Below are 20,512 nucleotides of genomic sequence, written 5' to 3'. Positions count from 1 at the left end.
ACCATGAGCATTTCTTTTAACTTCCTTATGTCTCCAATGTAAAATGGGGAAAAAATAATCTCTACTAGTAAGGACCAAATGAGACAACATATATGCAAAAGCTTTGCAAACTATAAACCACAATAGAAATAGCCCTGTTTTATAATAGATAACGGCCTCAGAACTAATTGTCTTTTTAAAAAAAATCATCTGTGAGATAGAATCTCAGGGATTTCTGACTGAATGCCTAAGAAAAAAATGGTTTAAAATGGGGAATGAGGGGGACTTCCGTGGTGGTGCAGTGGATAAGAATCCGCCTGCCAATGCAGGGGACACAGGTTCAATCCCTGGTCTAGGAAGATCCCACATGCCACGGAGCAACTAAGCCTGTGCTTATCCCCTCCCTCTTGGATCTCCCTCCCACCCCACTCCCCCCCATCCCACCCACCTAGGTCACCACAGAGCACCAAGCTGAGCTCCCTGGGCTATAGAGCAGGTTCCCACTAGCTATCTCTTACACATGGCAGTGCACATACGTCAATCCCAATCTCCCAATTCATCCCACACCCCCTCCCCGCCCACCCCCCCAACTCCCCCCACCTCCCTGCTGTGTCCACACATCTGTTCTCTAATCATCCTCTGATGGCTCAGGAAAGCCTTTCCTGGTTTTCTCGACTTGATCAAATCCCTTGTCTATAATCTTACAATAACCACGAAGCTTTCCTAAGTACCACTTATAACAGTTGGATTTTTGCATTTATTTGTGTAGTTGATTTGACGAACTCCGTGGAATCAAGAAGCCTAATTTTACTGTTATACTCCCTGCCCCCTGCGTTGTCCATGAGATAGTACTGTGGCTGGCATACAACCTGTGCTCATCAAATTGATGAAGGAAGGAGGAAGGGAGAGGGAAATCCTGGCTGACATTTACTGGGTTGCAAAGTTATTGTCCTCTCTGTATCCTCATCTGTAAAATAAAAATGATAATGCCATTTCCTATGGTTGTTATGAGAATTAAATAATATAATCAATGAGATGCTGTTTTATAAAATGTAGAGCAAATAGCATTTTAATAGAAGGCAGACTGCAGAAAGCATTACAGCAGTCAGAGCTAACAAATACAGAGCTAGGAGAGAAGGAAGGACAGGCAATTAATTCCCTCCGGTATTGGGGCAGAGAATGGAACAACAAAGATTTAATAGAAAAGGTGGTATACGGCTGAAGAATGAGTAGGTTTTAATAAGTAGAGATAGAACACCTACTGTCTATATTTACTGTATAGAGAATATATGTATGAGTGTGTACAAGTGTCTATCAGTTGAGTCCTCTCCAAAATGTCCCTCTGTAAGAAGGATTTCTGTCTGTTTTGTTCATAGCTGTATTCCCAGTGCCTATAACAATGTCTGGTACTTGACTGGTACTCAATAAATACTTGTTGAATGAATAAGTGAATGAATGAATGGGGGAGATAGGGAATATCAGAAGAAATTTTATGAGTAAAAGCATAGACAAAACAAACTGTCGGATTCCCTTAGAAAGTGGTGCCAATGTGTGGAGCCTGGGCTTAGAGAGACCAGGTTGCAGAAGAGGAGGGAGGGGAGGAAGTAAGGGATCCAGGAAACATGAACACAAATGCTGGTATCTGATGAGCATCCCGGTGGGCTGGTGGACCCAAGATGCCATTTGCATGGCTGATTTGGGGGATTTCTAAGTTTTTAAACTAAAGCCCCTACCACTGACATCTTCCAGTGAAACTGAAGGGGAAATGTTCCCCATTAAAACATTGAAATGAAATGCCCAGAGTCAGGCCTAATAGCCAATCATCACAAAGTTCTTCTCTGAACATTGTGAGTCTTTGGCAACATGTGACATACAGTGACAGTGAAGGAAAAATGTATATGTAATTATAATAAAGATAAAAATATGAAAATCATCAGAAGCATCTGAATTCAAAACACCAATGAATATAAATCATGTTATTTGCATAGAAATGTGGCATCGCTACAGATATTGGTTAAAATTCAGAAGTAGATGAATAATGAATAAAATGTCACTTTTAAATTATAAAATAGAAATGTAATTACTCTTATCTTTTGGAAAAATCTCACTCTTAGAGGTGCTTAATAAGAGGAGAGGAACAGAAAATAAACTAGGTGCTGAAGACTTTCAGTCAGTACATCACGTTACTATTTTTTTTTAATGTTAAAAAATGACTACCTAATCAGTATCTGGGATAATGATCTGTAATCTTACCAGTGTAAGACTGATGATAAATACCAAGTACTGATTTTTTAATAACATGAAAAACAGATATGCAACACATTTTCAGGTAAGAGTCATCCAGTCTTTCTTACTGGGAAATCTTTACTGTACAGCTATTATAATATAATTCAAATAATATCTTTCTTAAGGTGTCATTTTATTGCAAATAACCTTACAGCAGACTTTTAATCTATTGACTCTCAAAGCTTATTTTTATCTAAGGCTCACATGGTAAAAGTGTTTGAAATAATCGGGTTCTTATCTAATTACATAAAGACTAATTTAGCACCTCATTTATTTGGAGAGTCTCTGGCATAGCAAATCCATTTAAAATGATGCACAAGAGCAGGTAATTAAAAATTAAGGTTGAAATCAAGATGAAAAAGACAAGATTGAAGCTGGTTTCAATAGCTCTGATTAGTTGCAGAGGGCAGTGAAATGGGAGAAAGGCTTAATAGATTTTCAAAGAGCCAAAGAAAGAGGCAGGGTGATGGAATGCAGCTCCCTGAGGCACCGATGCCTTTTGAATCTTTCTGCTATATGTCCAGTTCAAAGCTGATCACATGCAACTAGGAGAGGTGACCTGCTTGAGCACATATGAGTGTTGGGGATTCCTAGTTATAGGGCATCTTTCCCATGTCTCCTGTCCTGGAAGGAAATGCCAGGCCTCCTGGATAATAAGGGAAGGACACAGCATCCAGATGAGCAGGACCATTATACATGGGTGTATCTAGGCTATAGCTAGCCCTTTCATACAGCAAGCTTGGGAAGTTGTTATATCAAAAACACATACACAATCAAAATTATCTTTGATGATGCATTTTACAGTTTGTAAATGGTTTTTACATATGTAATCTCACTTCATCCTCACACCAACCCAAGAAAGAACAAGTGCTTTTACTAGGCCCATTTTACAAATAGAGAAACTGAGGTCCTGAAACATTAAGTAACAAACCTAAGGTGTCATGTACCTAAGGTGCTGGGACTAGAAGTCAAAACTTTTGACTCCGAATCCCATAATGGACTGGCTCCGTGTTGGTTGACATTTTTTTATTTCTTTCACTCTTACCAGATCTTCTTTTCTTTCTTTGTAAATTTTAGGTTTTATTATTGAAGTATAGTCTATTTACAATATTACATTAGCTTCAGGTGTACAGCATAGTGATTCAGTATTTTTACAGATTATACTCCATTAAAAGTTATCACAAGATAATGGCTATAATTCCCTGTGCTGTACAATACATTCTTGTTGTATATCATAGTAGTTTATGTCATACATAGTAGCTTGTATCTTACTAGATCTTTCTCTTTTCTCCCTCTTAATTTTTCTTTTACCTATTTCCCTCTCCTTTTCTTTCATTTTGCTCCCTTCCTTGCCAATTCCTTGTTCATTTCCTCTTGCTTCTCTCTGTGCCTTGACTCTGCCAGCAACCTCGGAGCTTATAGCTCAGCCAACCAGATGCTCTCAGATCTGAAGAGTCTGGTGATACATTCTGAAAGACAGAAAGCTTTTCTGTTTCTGAGGTTGTTTCTGCTGCAACAAAAGCATTGCCCCCTGAGAACTAGTTGGGTGAAATGAAAGCACCTGCAGGGTAGAGTGAAGTACTTTTCCAAATCCTCCTTTCATGACAAAAAATAAGAATCTCATAGGTCCTTAAGTTCACATGGAAAGGGTTGAACTATGAAAGTATCCCAAAGAAGTGGTCTTCCATAAGTCCTTACATCCTTACCATGAGCCCCAGAAAATAAACCTCTCTCTACCCCTGCTCCAGCAAGACACTGGGACTGTATACAGCAGGACCACTTATAACACTTTACTAAATCTGGATCAGTCCCCTTGAGACCATATAACTATATATTGGCTGAGCCATAAAGCAAATGTCCAGGCCTCTATTCCTCTCCCAAGGACCAAGTAAGCTCATCAGTGGGAGGGATGACTATCTGCAGCAGTTTTGCTCAAAGTATGGTCCCTTACCAGAAGCATTAGCATCATCTGAGAACTTGTTAAAAATGCAAACTCTGGAGCCCCAATCCAGATCTAAAGAATTAGAAACCCTGAGAGGGGGGCCCAGCAATCGGTTCATAAGCCCTCCAGATGATTCTAATGCTGGTTGATGTTTGGGAACCACTGATCTACGTGCAGTTGTGTGGGGACAACCCTGAACTAGGAACTGGGATATATGGTACTTCTTCCTGGTGAGGCCCCAAACTTATCAAGGAGTGTGGCTAAAATATGCACCCTCTCCAGACCCCATTTCCTCCCCAATCAAATGACGAGATCTTCCTTGGTGAGCACCAAGCACTCTTCTCTCATGCATATTCTGTGAACCTCCATGAAGTATAGTTTGAGGCAGCAGTGGAGCAAGGCTCCCAGCCCAACATCATCAATATGAGATGCTCTGACTCCACTATCATCTTGCCTTCTTAATGTCTTGAAGTCTATTCTCCAAGAATCTTGAGTTAAATTATAGTTGAACTTGGATGGAGCTGCCTCAACTCTCACCTCTAATATGGTCCACATGTCAGCTAAGCTGGGACATAGAACGGGTGGCTCTTGAAGTGACCAGGAGCCAGAAATGAGGGATGGGGCTGACCCCAGAGGGGGCAGGTCAACAAAGACAAACTTCATCCAACTGCCAGTTTCATCGAGGTCTAGCTCCAACTCAGACTGAAATGTGTAAAAAAAATTGGGGACCAGTTATAAGACTTGCTGCTATCCTCTTCTCTCACTGAAATGAATAGAATGTTTATCTAGAGAGGTTGCTACATAAAAAAAGAAGCTAACAGCCTAGCAGAGTTTGATTTATCAAGAATTTGGTTGTCATTCTGGGTCATTTGGGCTGACATATTGTTAGACACACTCAGTAAAAGTCAGCCCGAAAAGTGTCCTCTGTGAGACTGCACTTTGACTTCTATGAAGAGGAATGTCCACTTTAGCCTGTCAGCCACCACATATGTATGGAATCCCTACGATGTGCCGGAACTAGGGATGCAGTTAACAAGTTAGAGATAGTCCCTTCTTTTGTGGAGCTAACAGTCCAGCAGGAACAAGGCACTTTGCCTAAGTGTAATGAATGCTAGAAGGAAGTGTTATCAGAGCCAATACAGGGGAACTCCCCTAACACCAGGACCTTGTATTAGCAGAAAGATGCAATCTACTCAGGGACAAGATAGCCACACTTTTAAACCCTAGCATATCTACAGGATGCAACAGACTCCTATCAATAACCATGGCTCTCTCAAAGGAACAGGGGAAGACAGGATCCTCCTCAAAGGGGTACTTCCCACCTCCTCCCCACCTTCTCTTCCCCCAGGGATACCCCAGTGGAGGGGGGCTGTGATAGGCATTGATATGTCAGGATGGGGGTGGGGAGAAGGATGAGTATGAACGTTATAACCTATAGTCTGACTTAACTACTTCACACTGTTATTTTTAACTATTAACATGGTTATTCCCTATTCCGACATTCACTAAAATCACAATTTAAAAGGAATACCCTATAAATTATGTCTTCTTAATGAAATCCAATCATACACAGATTATTGAATTCTTGGTAAGTAAATGTAAGGCTGTGTTGGAGCCTGAGGCTGGATATCGAGCTGCCGCCTGCCTTGTGCTCATCTCCCCACAACCATCCCATAACAAGGTGTCCAGGAAAAAGGGCCACCAGGTACAGAACCAGGTACACACTTACTGTTGTCCTCAGCAACACGACGTCTGCTTCTTGCAAGGAACACGGGATGCAATTTGCCCACACGTGCCAAGCGGGTCTCCAGTAAAACACCAAGGGGAGGATCCCAAAGGAGAAGATAGATCCAGCAAGGCAGAGGGTTTTCCGGCAGCTCTGAGTCCGGTAGCCAAATATCTCCTGGGACAGAACCAAAATGACCCCAAACATTGATTAAGCACAACAAACAACAAATGAACAAATTGGAATTTTGGTGATGAAACTGGTGGGAGGGGCAGAGAGTGAAGAAGCTGAGGAAGGTAAGGGGAGGACAGAGTGAGGGGTTGAGGGAGTGAAGAAGGATTCCTGACAAAGATCCTTCCTTAAACCTGATCCCAGGCCTCCAAGAAGTTGTCATCTAACTGGGAAATTCAGTTTCTACAATTTCAGCACGTGGCTACCCCATGCCAAACACTATACTACATGATATGCTGTATGGTTTCAGTCTCTCAAGCATCTCCTGAATAGGATAATATGAGCCTCACTCCATAAATGATGAGGCTTAGCTCAGAAAGGCTGAATGTAATGACTTGTCCAAGGCCACACAGTTGGCAAGTTCTGCTGCCCTGATTCAAACCCAGATCTGTCAGCCTTCAGGTCTTGAACTCAATCCACGGCCTTCACAGACGTGATCATGAGCCATGTGACAGAAGGACTGGGTGACAGCAGCAATGAATGATTCCCTTGGCTGGAACCACGGCACCATCATGGGCAAGAAGGGCTAGGAAAGGCCTTGAGTTTGGAGTCAGGATTTGGTGAAAGTGTTTGACCAAAAGAGGATGAACAACGAAATCCCAGGTTGCCTTTAAGGGTTTGCGGTAGAGGGAGCTATGCCTTCCTACCCTCCTCTCTTGTTTAATAGCAAAAAGAATTTTACATCAAGGGGAAAACACCGCAGAGACAATTTAGTTTATTTCGACTATTGAGCAGCTGCTACGTGCCAAGAGGGTACAAATAACAAAAAGATAAGAGACCGACCTCTAATAAATGTATAATCTGGACAAACTTCTTCCTTCCAAGGAAAGCCTGGGACAGAATGGAAAACCACACCTGAAGCTTATGGCCTAGGTCCCACAGCTATATCCCACAAAGTCATAGGTGTACTTTATACTGGTTATAATGGCTACAGTTGAGAGGAAGGAGAGTGTCCGAGTTAAAAGCACATTCTCTGGACCAAAACACTTTGAGTTCGAAGCCCAGTGTGCCCCTTACTGGCTGTGACCTTGAACAAGTTAGTTAACCTTTATTCCTCAGTTTTGTCATCTATAAAATGGGGGTGCTGATAGTACCCCCTTCCCAGGGTTGCTGTGTGTTACTATGTACAAGTGCTATGTAAACATTTACTGCTGCTGCTACTATTTTACTATTTCCCCTAACATAGACCTGAAATTCGACCCCTGGGTTTACTGGATTTAGAGCTAAGTATTCTTAGTGACAATAGTTCTGCTTTTGTTAGAATTGCCTGTTAGGATAATAATGGATCTGGAACATGCATCTTTAAATCCACCAACTTCTCTGTCTCACTTGGTAAAGATATATTATCAGAAAAGTTTCTGTGATCCTTGACGGAAAGTTGCTTTCATGTGTAGTTACTAGGTTCCTTTCTCTCTTTTTTTTTTTTTTTTTTTCTTGCTGGGCAGTGGCAGCTGCATCTTCCACTCAGCCACACAATCACGAGGGTAAACAACCAATATACGCACAACCATTCTGTCCCCGTACAACTACAGTATCCTGGTTTTCACTTACAGTATAGTATTCAATAAATTATATGAGGTATTCAATACTTTGTTATAAAATAGTCTTTATGTTAGATAAATTTGCCCAACTGAAGGCTAATATAAGTGTTCTGAGCACATTTAAGGTAGGCTACACTAAGCTCTGACATTCAGTAGATTAGGTGTATTAAATGCATTTTCAACTTATGATTTTTTTTTATTTTAATTTTTTTTTTTTTTTACTTTTCCCATTGTAACTATCACTTTATCTTAGTTCTACGGTTCCTTTCTCTTATTAGCAGTGTACGCAGGTGCCAAATGGCTTCCTTAGGTAGTGTCCACATCTGGCATGCCTTTGATAAAATGCTTACCTCACCTCAGAAATACAAGCTCTTGACTCATTTTGCAAAGTAGAATGTCTATCCCGACATAACTATTCTTCTGTTCCACACCCAAGCTGTTGCTCCCCAGATGCCAAGCCTGGGATGCTCTGTCCCCTCACCACGCCAGAAGCAATGCTCTGTTGGTTTCATACCAAGCAGGGTCCCAATTCTAAATTCTAGACACCTGTCTGAGCCCATCCCACTGTCTTTTCCCACATGCTTTTATTATATTCCTACACTTCGGAACAGATCAACTTCTACCCGCCCTCCCCATCTGGCCATTTTTTCATCTTTTTAAAATACTATATTTAAAAGGTTGCTTATCTTACCATTCAGTCTAGCTCCTCATATAATATACTGAAGTTATGCCAGTTCTATAAGCACAAACCTCCCTGTCAATGTGCATTCTTTTACAGGCTATGCAATGAGAGCTCTATGTAGTTTCCAAAGTGTCTTCATGTTCATTATCAAAGTAAAGCAGGAATGATGACCTTGCATTTCCAGCTAAGAAAACTGGAATTTAAAATGATTATAGGACTTCCCTGGTGGTGCAGTGGTTAAGAATCCTCCTGCCAATGCAGCGGACACGGGTTTGAGCCCGGGTCCAGGAAGATCCCACATGCCATGGAGCAACTAACACGTGCGCCACAACTACTGAGCCTTCACTCTAGAGCCCGTGAGCCACAACTACTGAGCTCACGTGCCGCAACTACTAAAGCCCCTGCGCCTAGAGCCCGTGCTCCGCAACAAGAGAAACCACCGCAATGAGAAGCCCCCGCACCACAACGAAGAGTAACCCCGGCTCGCCGCAACTAGAGAAAGCCCATGCACAGCAATGAAGACCCAACACAGCTAAAAATAAATAAATAAACTTAAAGTGATTATAGTAATATTATTAACAACTAATAATTTGGAAACAGTGACGGCAGCTAACATTAGTGGAGCACTGAAACGCCTTTCACCAAGCACTTTATACACACTCTCCTTTTGTTGAAAAAGATTAAATAAGTTTCCCAATGTACGATGCTCATAAGTGACTCAGAGCTGGGCCTCCAGTCCAGGCCTCGGCAGCACACGGAAGACAATGTGAGCTGACCATTTCTACTCTAAGGCCCATTCTTCATTCTGTTTTTAATTTCAGTTCAATTGAAGAAATATTTTTTTAAGTGTCCAGAGAATAGCAGGCATGTGCTAGACACAGAGATAAATGAGACAATGCTTCCAGCCTCAAGAAGCTCATTAGTTTAATGGGAAGCTCCAGAGGCACATAAACAAATTAAACAAGTTTAGAGCAATACAAGTGTTATAGAGAGAGGTGACTAAATAAATTGTCGTCTGAATTGGGTGCTATTAATAACAACACAGTTAGACCAGGAGTATCCCAGGAGAGCCAGATGAACACCCCCTAGTGATACCAGAGTGGTACGCTAAAAGCTTGTTTGCTGTCAGCCTGTGGACACAACACCAGTTAGTAGCTCATGACCCATAACCCATTGCCAAATTTTCAGTAGAAAAGCTGGAATAATGTGGACAAGGAGTGTTCAGTTATTGCTTGTTGAAATGAGTTGAACTGTACTGACTTGAAGTGAATTACATTGCAGGTACTATTCATAGATACGGGGTTTAAAATTGCAAAACTTAGCCCAGTGCTGTTTCTTATCACCCCATAGCAATTTCCTTCCCACATTACAAAGTACCTTCCATGTCTCCAAAAATGCTTGAGAGAACTGGCCCTGCTACCCTGCACTCCACCCACCCTTCCTCCCACAAAAAGGAGTCAATCAGTCAAAAAAAAAAAAAAACACGTTGGGAAAATGTCCAAAGAATATTACCCTCATGGCAGTCTACATGCATTACGGAATAGCGTGCTATCACTTTCATCATCCCCCTCCAACCCACAGATTCTCCTCCTGCCTCTGTCCCAGGGCGTCTACATCCTTTGCACCCCTAAGGGCTTAAAGTCTGTCTTCCAGGTGTACAGGCCTTCTCCCTTCTCCCCTATACTCAAGAAGTCAAACTATGCTCCCCGGAACAATGATCTAAACTATCTCAGCCAACAGAACCTCTTAAAAGTCTACAGACCCTCTCCCCAGAAACACACACACATAAAGTTCTCCATAGAGATTCAGGGGGTTCCCAGAATCTAGAAAAGACCCTGCCCTAGAGGGTTCATAAGGCTAAATCAAGGCTGATCTTTCAGAGTTTACACTCTTTATGTGAACCTGGGGTCTGGCACTAGGTAAGCACTTAGTGAATGGAGAAGTGTGAAGACAGGAACTCATGGAAATGCAAGGGAGAGTAAGAGGGTGACAACAAAAGCAGAGCAATGACTGACTCCAAAAAGCTCCATCGGGTGATATTATCACCTGGGAGCCACCAAGTCCTGAGGATGGTTCCCGGCCTTCTAGCCCCAGAGGCTGCCAGGAGAACACCTCTCCCAGAGAATACTCACATCAACCAGGTCTCAGAAACCGGGGTGTCATGAGAGAGGGAGATGTATGTACCTGTCACATGGACCAGATAAATTCACGCTCAGGTATTAAGAGTTTGTTCTCTTCCCAGTGGCACCATTTCCACAGTTGTGATTGTCCTGCTGATGGAGCTGTGAGCAAGCACAGTGCCTAAATTGGGCTCTGGAATCTTCTCTGATGAAATCTCTCACCCTGACTGACATGCCTTCTTTAAATATATTCAATCAATTACAGTCAGATCCTGTTGGCCTGAGAGCCATTTATTCTCTTTAAGACAATTTTGCATTTCTCTACTGGCTTCATTAAACATTCAAAAGTGTAAGTGATTCATTTTTTAAAAGTTTACTTCCCTAAAGATAAGCTCTTTTCCCTTGTTTCCAAATGTTGGGAGTGAAGAGAATGTTTTGCTATAATTTCCACGCAGTACAGCAATTTGTGCTACTGGAATGCAGTTTTTGTCACTGCCGATCTTCACCACACACTCTATTCAAATTTCTGTCTGGGTCATTTCCTGTTTCCCACTTTTTTGTGCTAGAGAACGATTTCCTAAGTGTCCTCTAAGTTAAGTTAACTTCTCGATCCAGCTGAGAAATTCTCAACCTGCATGACCTAATCTTAAACTGGAGGCTCAAAAAGAATGGCCTGCAGACAGGTTTCTCATTGGCCTGGTAAGTATTTCTTAAAACTTTAAATAGGTCCCCCAGTTATTTTCACATAAAAGCACTACCTTTTCTTTAAAATTAATCAGAAATTGTGACCTTACTGTACTCACATTCTTGCACTGTAAGAATCAACTGGGGACTAAAAAAATGATACAAATGAACTTATTTACAAAACAGAAACAGATTCACAGACACAGAAAACAACCTTATGGTTACCAAAGGGGAAAGGTGGGGGGAGGATAAATTAGGAATTTGGGAAGAACATATACACACTACTATATATAAAATAAACAACAAGGACCTACTCTATAGCACAGAGAACTATACTCAACATTTTGTAATAACCTATATGGGAAAAGAATCTGAAAAAGAATATATATATATATATATATATATGAATAACTGAGTCTCTTTGCTGGACAACTGAAAATAACCCAACAGTAAATCAATTATACTTCAATAAAAATAAATAAATAAAAATTTTTAAAAAGAATCCTCTGGGGAGCACCAAGAGACATGTACAAAATAGCCCAGGAACTAACCCAACACCACCCAATGAGACAGAGGATGATGCATTGTGATGTGTTCACACTACAAGATCTGATACAGCACTTCAAACAAATCAGCTCCCAGCAACACCCAAGAGTAGGGATGACTCTTAGTAATACAATAGTAAGTGAAAACAGTCAGTGCAAAGGCTTACATCAGCATGATAATCTTTTTATAAAGTTAAAAACGACTAAAATTTTAAGAATATTTTAAGGATACGTTTGGATAAAAGAAAACTATATAGAAAGGAAGGCAAGGGAATGAAGACCACATGGTACCGGACAATGGTTACTTATATTGGGACGAGACAGAGAAAGAAGGGACACATTGTCAAACATAGGTTATTGTCAAAATTCTAGATTTTGTTTGAGTGGTAGGGTCATCACATTATTATAAGGAGTTAATTAAATCACTAAATTAATGCAATACAGCATGAGCAAAGAATGAGTGTGTCATGAACCAAAGATTATGGACAACTAATTGTGAACACCTGAAATCTTAAGGAAAAAAGGAAGAATCAGCCAGAGCAAGTGAGAGATGCCCCCCTTTAAACGAGCAGGTGTTCCCCATTTCCCATGGTCTCTGCTATGCTTTCTCTTTTCCCCAACACTGAGGCTCTATGTCAACTTCTATTTCTCATCTCATCCTGGGCCTGTTCATTGGAGATACAACTTCTCTCTGTAGGCCAGTCGTTCTCAACCAGGAATTATCTTGTCCCCCCGAGGACATTTGACAATGACTGGAAGTCACTCTCACCTGGGTAAGAGGTGCTACAGACATCTGATGGGTAGAGGCCAGGAAGGGTGTTAAACATCCAATGCAGAGGACAGCTGCCCCCAAAGCTCCACACACACACAAAAAAAAAAACATTATGTGGCCCAAAACTGTAGAGCTTGAGAAGCCTGCTGTAGGCATTTGCCCCACCTAGGCAGGTCTCTTGGTCCTAATGCCTAGAATGTCATCCTCAGCACCCAGAGGAGAACTAGAAAATTTTGATTTTGAAATCTACAGTAAACAAGGATAAGCACTTAATGCCAAATGACCCTAAGATCAGTAGTGGTGGAAGTCATTTTGCAGATGAGGAAACAGGAGCTAAGAGAGAAAGCCAGCTGCCCCTATGGACTACACCCGCTTTCCTCCCCGAAAAGAACTACCCCTCTATCTCACTCTGCCCCAGCCACAAGGACATTTTCTTAAACTCATGGAGCAGTATCCTTTCTCGGGATCTTCCATTGCCTGGCGACTTCTCATCCTTTTAAGTCTCCTTCAAATGTTTCCTTCTCAGAGAAGCCTTAGCTAATCTCCTATATAATTACAAGCCCCTGATCTCATACACCCTTTGTAATACTTTTCTGGCATTTTCCCAACTGGCAATTTGTATATTTTTGCTTGCTTTTCTAACTGTTCTTCCTTTCTGTCCCCACAAGGCTTTAAGTTCTGTCAGTTTAGGATCCATTCAAGTTTGTTTCCTCCAATACTGTTTACCCGGCACCTAGTACATGATCTGCACGTAGTGGGCACTGAATGAATGAATAAATAAATGAGTTATTGAACTGAGGGAGGGAAGAAAGAAGGAGGGAAGGATTAAGAGAAAGAGGAAATGAAAATTAATAAACCCTACTTTCCTTGTCTTATCCCAAGAAGTTTAACTATATCCTATTTTGGGGCATTCTAAAAATTAAATCAATGTACTGGGGGTCAAAGAAGAAAGGAGGCATAAGCAATCCCCAGACACTGTTCTGTGCCTTGGGCCATTAGGAAATGTTAACTAGTCTCATCATTTACATCACACTTAATCTCTAAGGCTAGGTTTCTTGAACAAGTGCTTTAATTTTTCTTTTTCTTCCTCCTTGTCATCTGTCTCCAGGAGTTGAAAAGATGCCAAAGGTAAGGCTGAGTTTCCCAAGCTCCTCACCTTCAACAGAGACAAACCAAGTGCCTGGGCTCGAAGTGACAAACTGATTTGGACATCTGCCACCCAGGCTCCTGCTCTGGACCAAAAGGTGAGTTCACAATTACCTTTGGGTGAGCTGTGCTAATTTCCTGGTCTTGGAAATTACTTTACAGTAAAATGATTGTTAAAATATATAAAGAAATACTCTGCAACAATAACTACTTAACCACTGAGTCCCATTTTCCATTAACAGTGTTGACATCCATTGAATGGTGCAAGTGTGAGCCTTGAGGGAGGAAATCCTTGGGAGTCTAGTGACATGGCTGCCATTCACTGTCCTGTGGCAGAAAGTTAGAAGGTCACTAAGCTCAATTTCATTCTCAGGTCTGGGGTTTCACTTCTCTCTTATTCCTAGATTTGGAGTGCCCCCTCTCTGGCCATTGACTCCCAGTTTGCTTGTTCAGTGTTATCTCCCAAGACTGCTATGGGAAAGAGTGGAATGACTCTGTCAGGCCCCAGAACAAAGGAACTCCACATGAAAATGTTTAGGTGCTGCATCCCCAGCGTAAAGCCTTCAAGGCATGTTTGCTTCTGTTCAATTTATATTGTCTACTGTGTCTAAGGCCATGGGTAAGGTAGGTCTGTTAGAGATAAATTTCCCACCCTCAAGGAGCTGACAGGAGAGGTGATGGATTAAAAAATACAATTCAGGGCAGAAAATACGAAGTGTCATGTGAAAAGCACAGAGAGAAAAATGCTATTAGTTTAAAATGATGATGATACCCAACTGAGATGATAATTAGTAAAAGCTTACCAGGAGGACTGACAGAGGTGAACTTGGGGAGAATTGTTAGAACTTCAGTAGTTGGGAAAGGAGGGTAGGAGGAACAAGCCTTGAGCAAAGGGACAGCATCTGGAAACATGGAGTGTACCAAAGAACAAAATGTGAGTTTCAGGTAGCACAGGTCCGTGTATTGTGGTGTTCCAATTAACCCTGTCCTATATGGCCAGAGAATGCAACTTTGGGTGAGACTTTGGGATTCTAAGACATGTCCTGTACTCCAGCTAGCCATTGATCAAAAGAGAGTTTTCCGAACCCTTAAAAACTACAGCTACATCTCTCCCCCTCCACAACCAGCAAGTGGACCTCTTGCAACTTTCATAAAGCTGGGGTCCTTGGGCAAAGTCAGGGACAGAGAGGCCTCTGCCTATGGCCATTCCAGTTGGGCAGCAGTCTGGTTATGGAAGCAGGAAGATGGGTTTGGGGCTTCAGTGTCCTTTGACCTAATCAGGGTTACCTCTCTCAGCCCAGGAGGCTCCCAGCCTGGGCTGTGGAAACTCCTCCTTGTCACACCAGTGGGCTGGCAGAAAAGCAACCTGTCCCACCCGTCAGTGGCAGGCAGGGTGGTGCTCCCCTGCCCTGTGGATAACTGTGCACCCAAACTTGGCTGAAGCTCATGAAACACACAGTTCGTGTGAATAATAACTTGTTATTATGTCCCAGTCACCCTAAATATCTTTTTTCCATATTCTGTTTTAATCCTCATAACCCTACAAGGAAGGTAATATCACCTGGGGGTGAGACTGAGAAAGGTAAGTTTCAAGGAGGTTAAGGAAGGCCCTCAGAGTCACCCAGCTAGTAGGTCACAGGGACTTTCCACCAATAGGGCTGCCTCTCATGCAGACACTCCCTCCCCTGCTCTCTGATAGTCTCATTTGGTATGTGTCACCAGGAACAGTGTTTGAACACTTGCTGATTGTTCACATTTTAGCTAATGGATGCACTGCCCAGACAGGTTCTTAGGTTCCCCTTAAACAGGTTTTCACAAGCTTCAGACTGCAGAGAGAGAGGAAATAGGAGAGAAGGACTCTACCCAGCAACCAGAAGGTGGTTTCTGCAAGCAACATCTTAATCTTCTGGTCTGGTAATCTTGGGCAAGATGCATTTTCCAGATTCCCATGTGATGCTGAAATGAAAACTTCTCTTGCTGGTGATGTCTGAGTAGCGTAAGACAGGTAGAACTCAGATAGATTGGTATCCGGGACACCATCTGGTCTGGGCAGCCTCCTCAGTGCACGGGAGAAAGACCCAAGACAAGGCAGAGCAGGGGGAAATGTTCAAGACCCGTTTCTGCCACTTACTAGTTTTAGCATCCGGAAGTCCCTACCCCACCTAGAAAATAATAATTGCACTAATGCCTACCTCACAAAACTGTTATTGACAATAAAATGGGACAACAGTGGTGAAAGCATGATTCAAATAGAAGTTGTTCTTATTATGAAGGCAGTTAGACTTAAAGTTAATTGATAAACCCTCATGGATGCCCTGACATGGCTGCTTCCACCCCCTTCTCACTCAGATCTCAGCTTCCCTGACCACACAGCCTAAAGAAGATACCCAATCACTGTCTTCCCATCATCCTTTTTAAATCTCTACAAGCCCTTGTCATTATCTTATATTTTTATTATTTGTTTATTTTTTATGATTGGTCCTAGAATGTAAGTTTCACAAGAGCAGAGCTTCGATCTATCTGGTTCATCGCTGGATCCCTGCACATAGCAGTACACTTCCTGGAACACAGGAGGCCCAATCGTATTTTTTGATTGAACAAATGGATCCAATTACATTGTTGAATATTACTAGACTCCTAAACAGAGAGGCCAAGAATGACAATTCCACACTGTTAGCATGTGAGGAATCTTAGCAAACATCCAGTCAAACATCATTTTTCAAGAGGAGAAATCTGAGATCTTAGGAGAATTCTCAAACAAGGGCACACAGAAAGAGAGAAAGCATAGGAGAAAGCAGTGATCTCCTTCCAAAGTCAGACTTCCACTCTTTGATCAATGGAGAATTTATCTTGACAATTGACTGTATCCTCAAGGATTCTTATTGGTCTTTATTCCCAGGTATGATTATTTGTCACTTACCTTAGGATTTTAGAAAATGAAAGAGAGGGAAGTATGCTATCTGAACTCTGAAAGAGAGAAGGGTCAGAGATCCGATCCTACATTTCTTTCACAATATGAAACACCCACACCTCCAGTGAAGCAAACTCTACTTCCTGGGGAAGTCTGTTTCATTTTCAGACAACCTTACTAATAACTACACCATGTACCAGACACTGGGCTGAAGCCCAGAAGGTGGTACTCTGAGCTCAAACAATTCCCTCTCAACCAGAACAACTCCATTTCTATCCGTCCAAACAGTATAAAATCAGTATAAATATATTGATCTTCCATTACAAATTTATGCCTAAACAAGGGCTTCTGTATATAAAAATCATTTTGAAAATCATTGTATTTATTACCAAGCTCTCTTGCTGAGATGGCCTGAAATCTTTTCCATATAGTAGAAGTGGGTGGAAAGCATTCCTAGAACAACAGTTACCACCTTTTTAGAATGAGAAATCCTTTCTTAACATTGCTGGTGAGAGATAAATTGTTAAAACTGCTTTGGAAAGCAGTTTGGCATTCTATAGCAAGGCTAAAGATATGCATGCTGTGTGATCCAGCAATTCCACTGGTAAGTGTCTTCTCTACAGATATGTATGCACATGTGTACCTGGGGACGTGAACAAGAAAAACTCAAAGCTTGAAACAATCCAAAAGTCCATCAACAATGAAACTGACATTTTTTTAGTATAGTCTTACCATGTTCTATTCTGACACAATGAAAATAAATAAGCTCTAATTTTATGCAATAATATGGATACATCACAGAAGAAGAAAAACACAAAAGAATATAATCGATGTGATTTCAATTGTATAAGCTTCAAAAATATTGTTATGGAATTGTTAGAAAAAATCTTTTTTAAGGCAAGAAAATAAGAATTAAAGAAGACAAGTAAGAGGTTACTTCTACATTGGAGGAGGGAGACAGAGAGGGTTATGATTAAGGAGGGACCCAGGAAAACATCTTGAATGCTTGCAGTGTTCTACCTTCTGATCCAGGCAATGACCATATGAGTTTTGATTTATTATTAAATTGATTGTATATATTTTTTGCACATTTACTTTACAGCTTTTAAAATGCTGCACACTCTCAAATGATTGAGTTCTACGGCTGGAGAACTGTCAATGCTTGGAGGCTGTCAATGCTTGTTGGGCATACAAGTCCCTGGACACATAGCGATAACTCTTGAGAGTCGTAGCCGACAGACAGGCTTGCAAACACTGATGTAGAGGGGAAAAGCATTGGGTTGGAGATGGGCAAGCCTGGGCTCTAGTCTGAACTCTGGTTTTATTATATAATCCCTTTCCCCTCTCTGGGCCTCAGTTTTACCCTCTGTAACAGAGGGGGTGGAATTATATGATCTCTTGAGTCCCTCTAAATTTTGATGTCTGTAGTTCTTATAACAATAGGAATCTCACGAATATCACCTATGTGACCAGCTTGCAGTCCCCTCATAGGTGCACATCAAAGGTCATAAATCCCTTCCATGGAGATGCCTGCCTCCACTTCAAAGCTGCCCATGTGGCCTTCACTCACGTTTTAACATTCCTTTAAGGAAAAATAGAGGGTGGTTTCTATTGCACCATTTGTGCAAATTGCTGCCAACGTATTGTGCAGACAACCTGCTTGAGACCAGCAGACAGCCCTCCAGAAGAGGGAGCATACCACATGCAGGAAGCCCCTTGCCTGGCCCTGAGGATGGGAGCCGGTATGCCACTCCCATTGTGAAATTGTGTGACTTCCTGGCCACTGTGCCATATTCATCAACTGAGCATCAGAATTCCCCAATGTGAAAAGACTACATGATTCATTTCCATAACTGGTATTCAGACCTAAGCACCGCCTTGGGGAAGGTTTCTTGCAATTCTGTAAGATGGCACCACCAAGCCATGATGCTTGATTCTGGTTTTAACTGACAGAAAAGAGGCTTCATAATCTGCTGGAGAATTTCAAGCAAATGGATCTAAGTGGTAGATGATGAAGTTAGGATAGGTGATAAGGAAATGAAAGACCCAATAAAAATGGAAAGTTTTGGGGGAGAGTAGTGGGGCAAAAGGGAGACCAGAATTTCTATCTTTTCAAAATATTCTGGGACGTCACACCCAACTAGAGGATAATTCAAGACACAATGTTGGGCCAGATAGTTATGATATAATCTCAGGTATTCCTTTTATGCTTTTATTATTACAGAAGCAATACATGCACATTTTAAAGATTAGAAAAGGAAAATATAACAAAAAACTTTACATTCCTGCAACCCAGAGATTCCTGCAGTTAACAACATGCTGCATATATGTTGTTTCTTTCACCAAAATGAAACCATACTATAAATGCTCTTTTCTGATCTGCTTTTTCATTCACTGGCCTCCATTTGTCCATGTCAGTGAGTTTTTATCTCAACTAAAACCCAAATTATATTCAAATTTTTCAGTGGACCCACTAAGTTCCACTACAACTGGTTTTTCCAAACCAGTGTGGCACTACTCTATTTCTTAACCTTGAAGATAATTAATAAATTTTCACCTTATAATTATCTACTAAGTTGTACAAAAATGTTTCTTGTGCTTTAATATAGGTATTATATAATATTTCACAATAAAAGAAAAGGGGAAATGTCATACACTCCTATATGATTAACATCATAATTTTCCTGGTTCTTTTAATCTAGATCTTTCCCTATTTCATGATAATGACTTATGGAACAGCCAGTACTTCTGCAAGGGTTCAAATGTTAATAGCTACATTCCCAATGATTTCAGATTTTACACAAAGACAACAAATAAATGATCTAATCTTCAGCTGCTTTTACTTTAATGGGTTTTATTTTAGAAATAATAACATCTATCCCACAAAGCAATAGTTTAAAAAATACAAAGTTTTTGTTTATAAAGAATGTAAACATTTCAAAATATATCTGTATACAAAATCATCACATTGTACACCTTAAACTTATACAATATTATATGTAATTATGTACCGATAATGCCGGGGGAAAAAATAAAAAGTCTATGAGCAAGAAAGAAAAAAAAGAACTTAATTTTTGTTTTGTTATTTTGCATTCTAATAAAAATAGAGGTGTGATTTTATGTCGATTTAAGTTTGACTATAAACCAAACCAAAAAAGGGATTTCCTCTGGCGAGACGCAAGTGGGAAGAGACATAGGAACATATGTATATGTATAACTGATTCACTTTGTTATAAAGCAGAAACTAACACACCATTGTAAAGCAATTATAATTTAATAAAGATGTTTTTTAAAAAAAGGGATTTCCTTAGCACAGTGCTTCCAAATCAGTTTTACACACAGTGCAGATCAGATAAGTAGATGAGGTTGCTTGAAGCTGGAGGGGATCAATACCTCAACATTCCTATATGAACCCCTGTAATCCATCTGTAGCACCCCCAGCGCCATCCATGATATACCAACTGGGTAGCCTTGCATTATCCTATATTTATAGTAAAACAACACCTTCTTTTCTCTTACTTCTCTCAGTCTAATCAGAGTCGTAACAGGCAAAGTTGTACTTAAAATGAGTATGTCCTATAATTACACATCATTCTTAGAAATACCCTCTTACCTACCAATATGTGTTTATTCAAGCAGGTTTTTGTTTGTTTCTATTTTGCAAATGTCTGCCTCTACCTTGTTGTTCCTTCACCTAGGAAAAAAATATCCTAGCAATCTTTAAATTTTATTCAAATAAAACTTGCTCTATGAATCTTCCTCAGTCAGAATTCATCACAAGTTTAAAACCAAACTCATTACCCACACCCTCTTCTCTCTCTGAATCACCACTACCACCACACAGCCAGTTATGTGACTCAGAAATCTAGGGATTCCCTTCAATATTCTCCCCCTCCTCCGTCAGCATCTAATTAGCTCAAGGTCTATGGATTGTATCTCCTAGATTT

The 20,512-nt window shown here is 40.9% G+C and overlaps 1 protein-coding gene across 1 annotated transcript in view; it reads right to left on the bottom strand.

Moving 5' to 3' along the window:
* ATP13A4 (ATPase 13A4) overlaps positions 1 to 20,512 on the bottom strand; it is a gene marked incomplete at both ends in the record, with an annotated part of 141,194 nt that overhangs the window by 96,777 nt on the left and 23,905 nt on the right. The window contains one exon of the mRNA XM_079704914.1: positions 5,937 to 6,110. Within this exon, the coding sequence (XP_079561040.1) occupies positions 5,937 to 6,110 (174 nt within the window). The remainder of the gene's footprint in view (positions 1 to 5,936; positions 6,111 to 20,512) is intronic.

Source organism: Hyperoodon ampullatus (assembly GCF_949752795.1).
Source record: "Hyperoodon ampullatus genome assembly, chromosome: 5".
In the NCBI taxonomy this organism is placed as follows: Eukaryota; Metazoa; Chordata; class Mammalia; order Artiodactyla; family Ziphiidae; genus Hyperoodon; species Hyperoodon ampullatus.
Note: the sequence above shows the minus strand (reverse complement) of the source record. Positions and strands in the feature narration are given on the sequence as shown.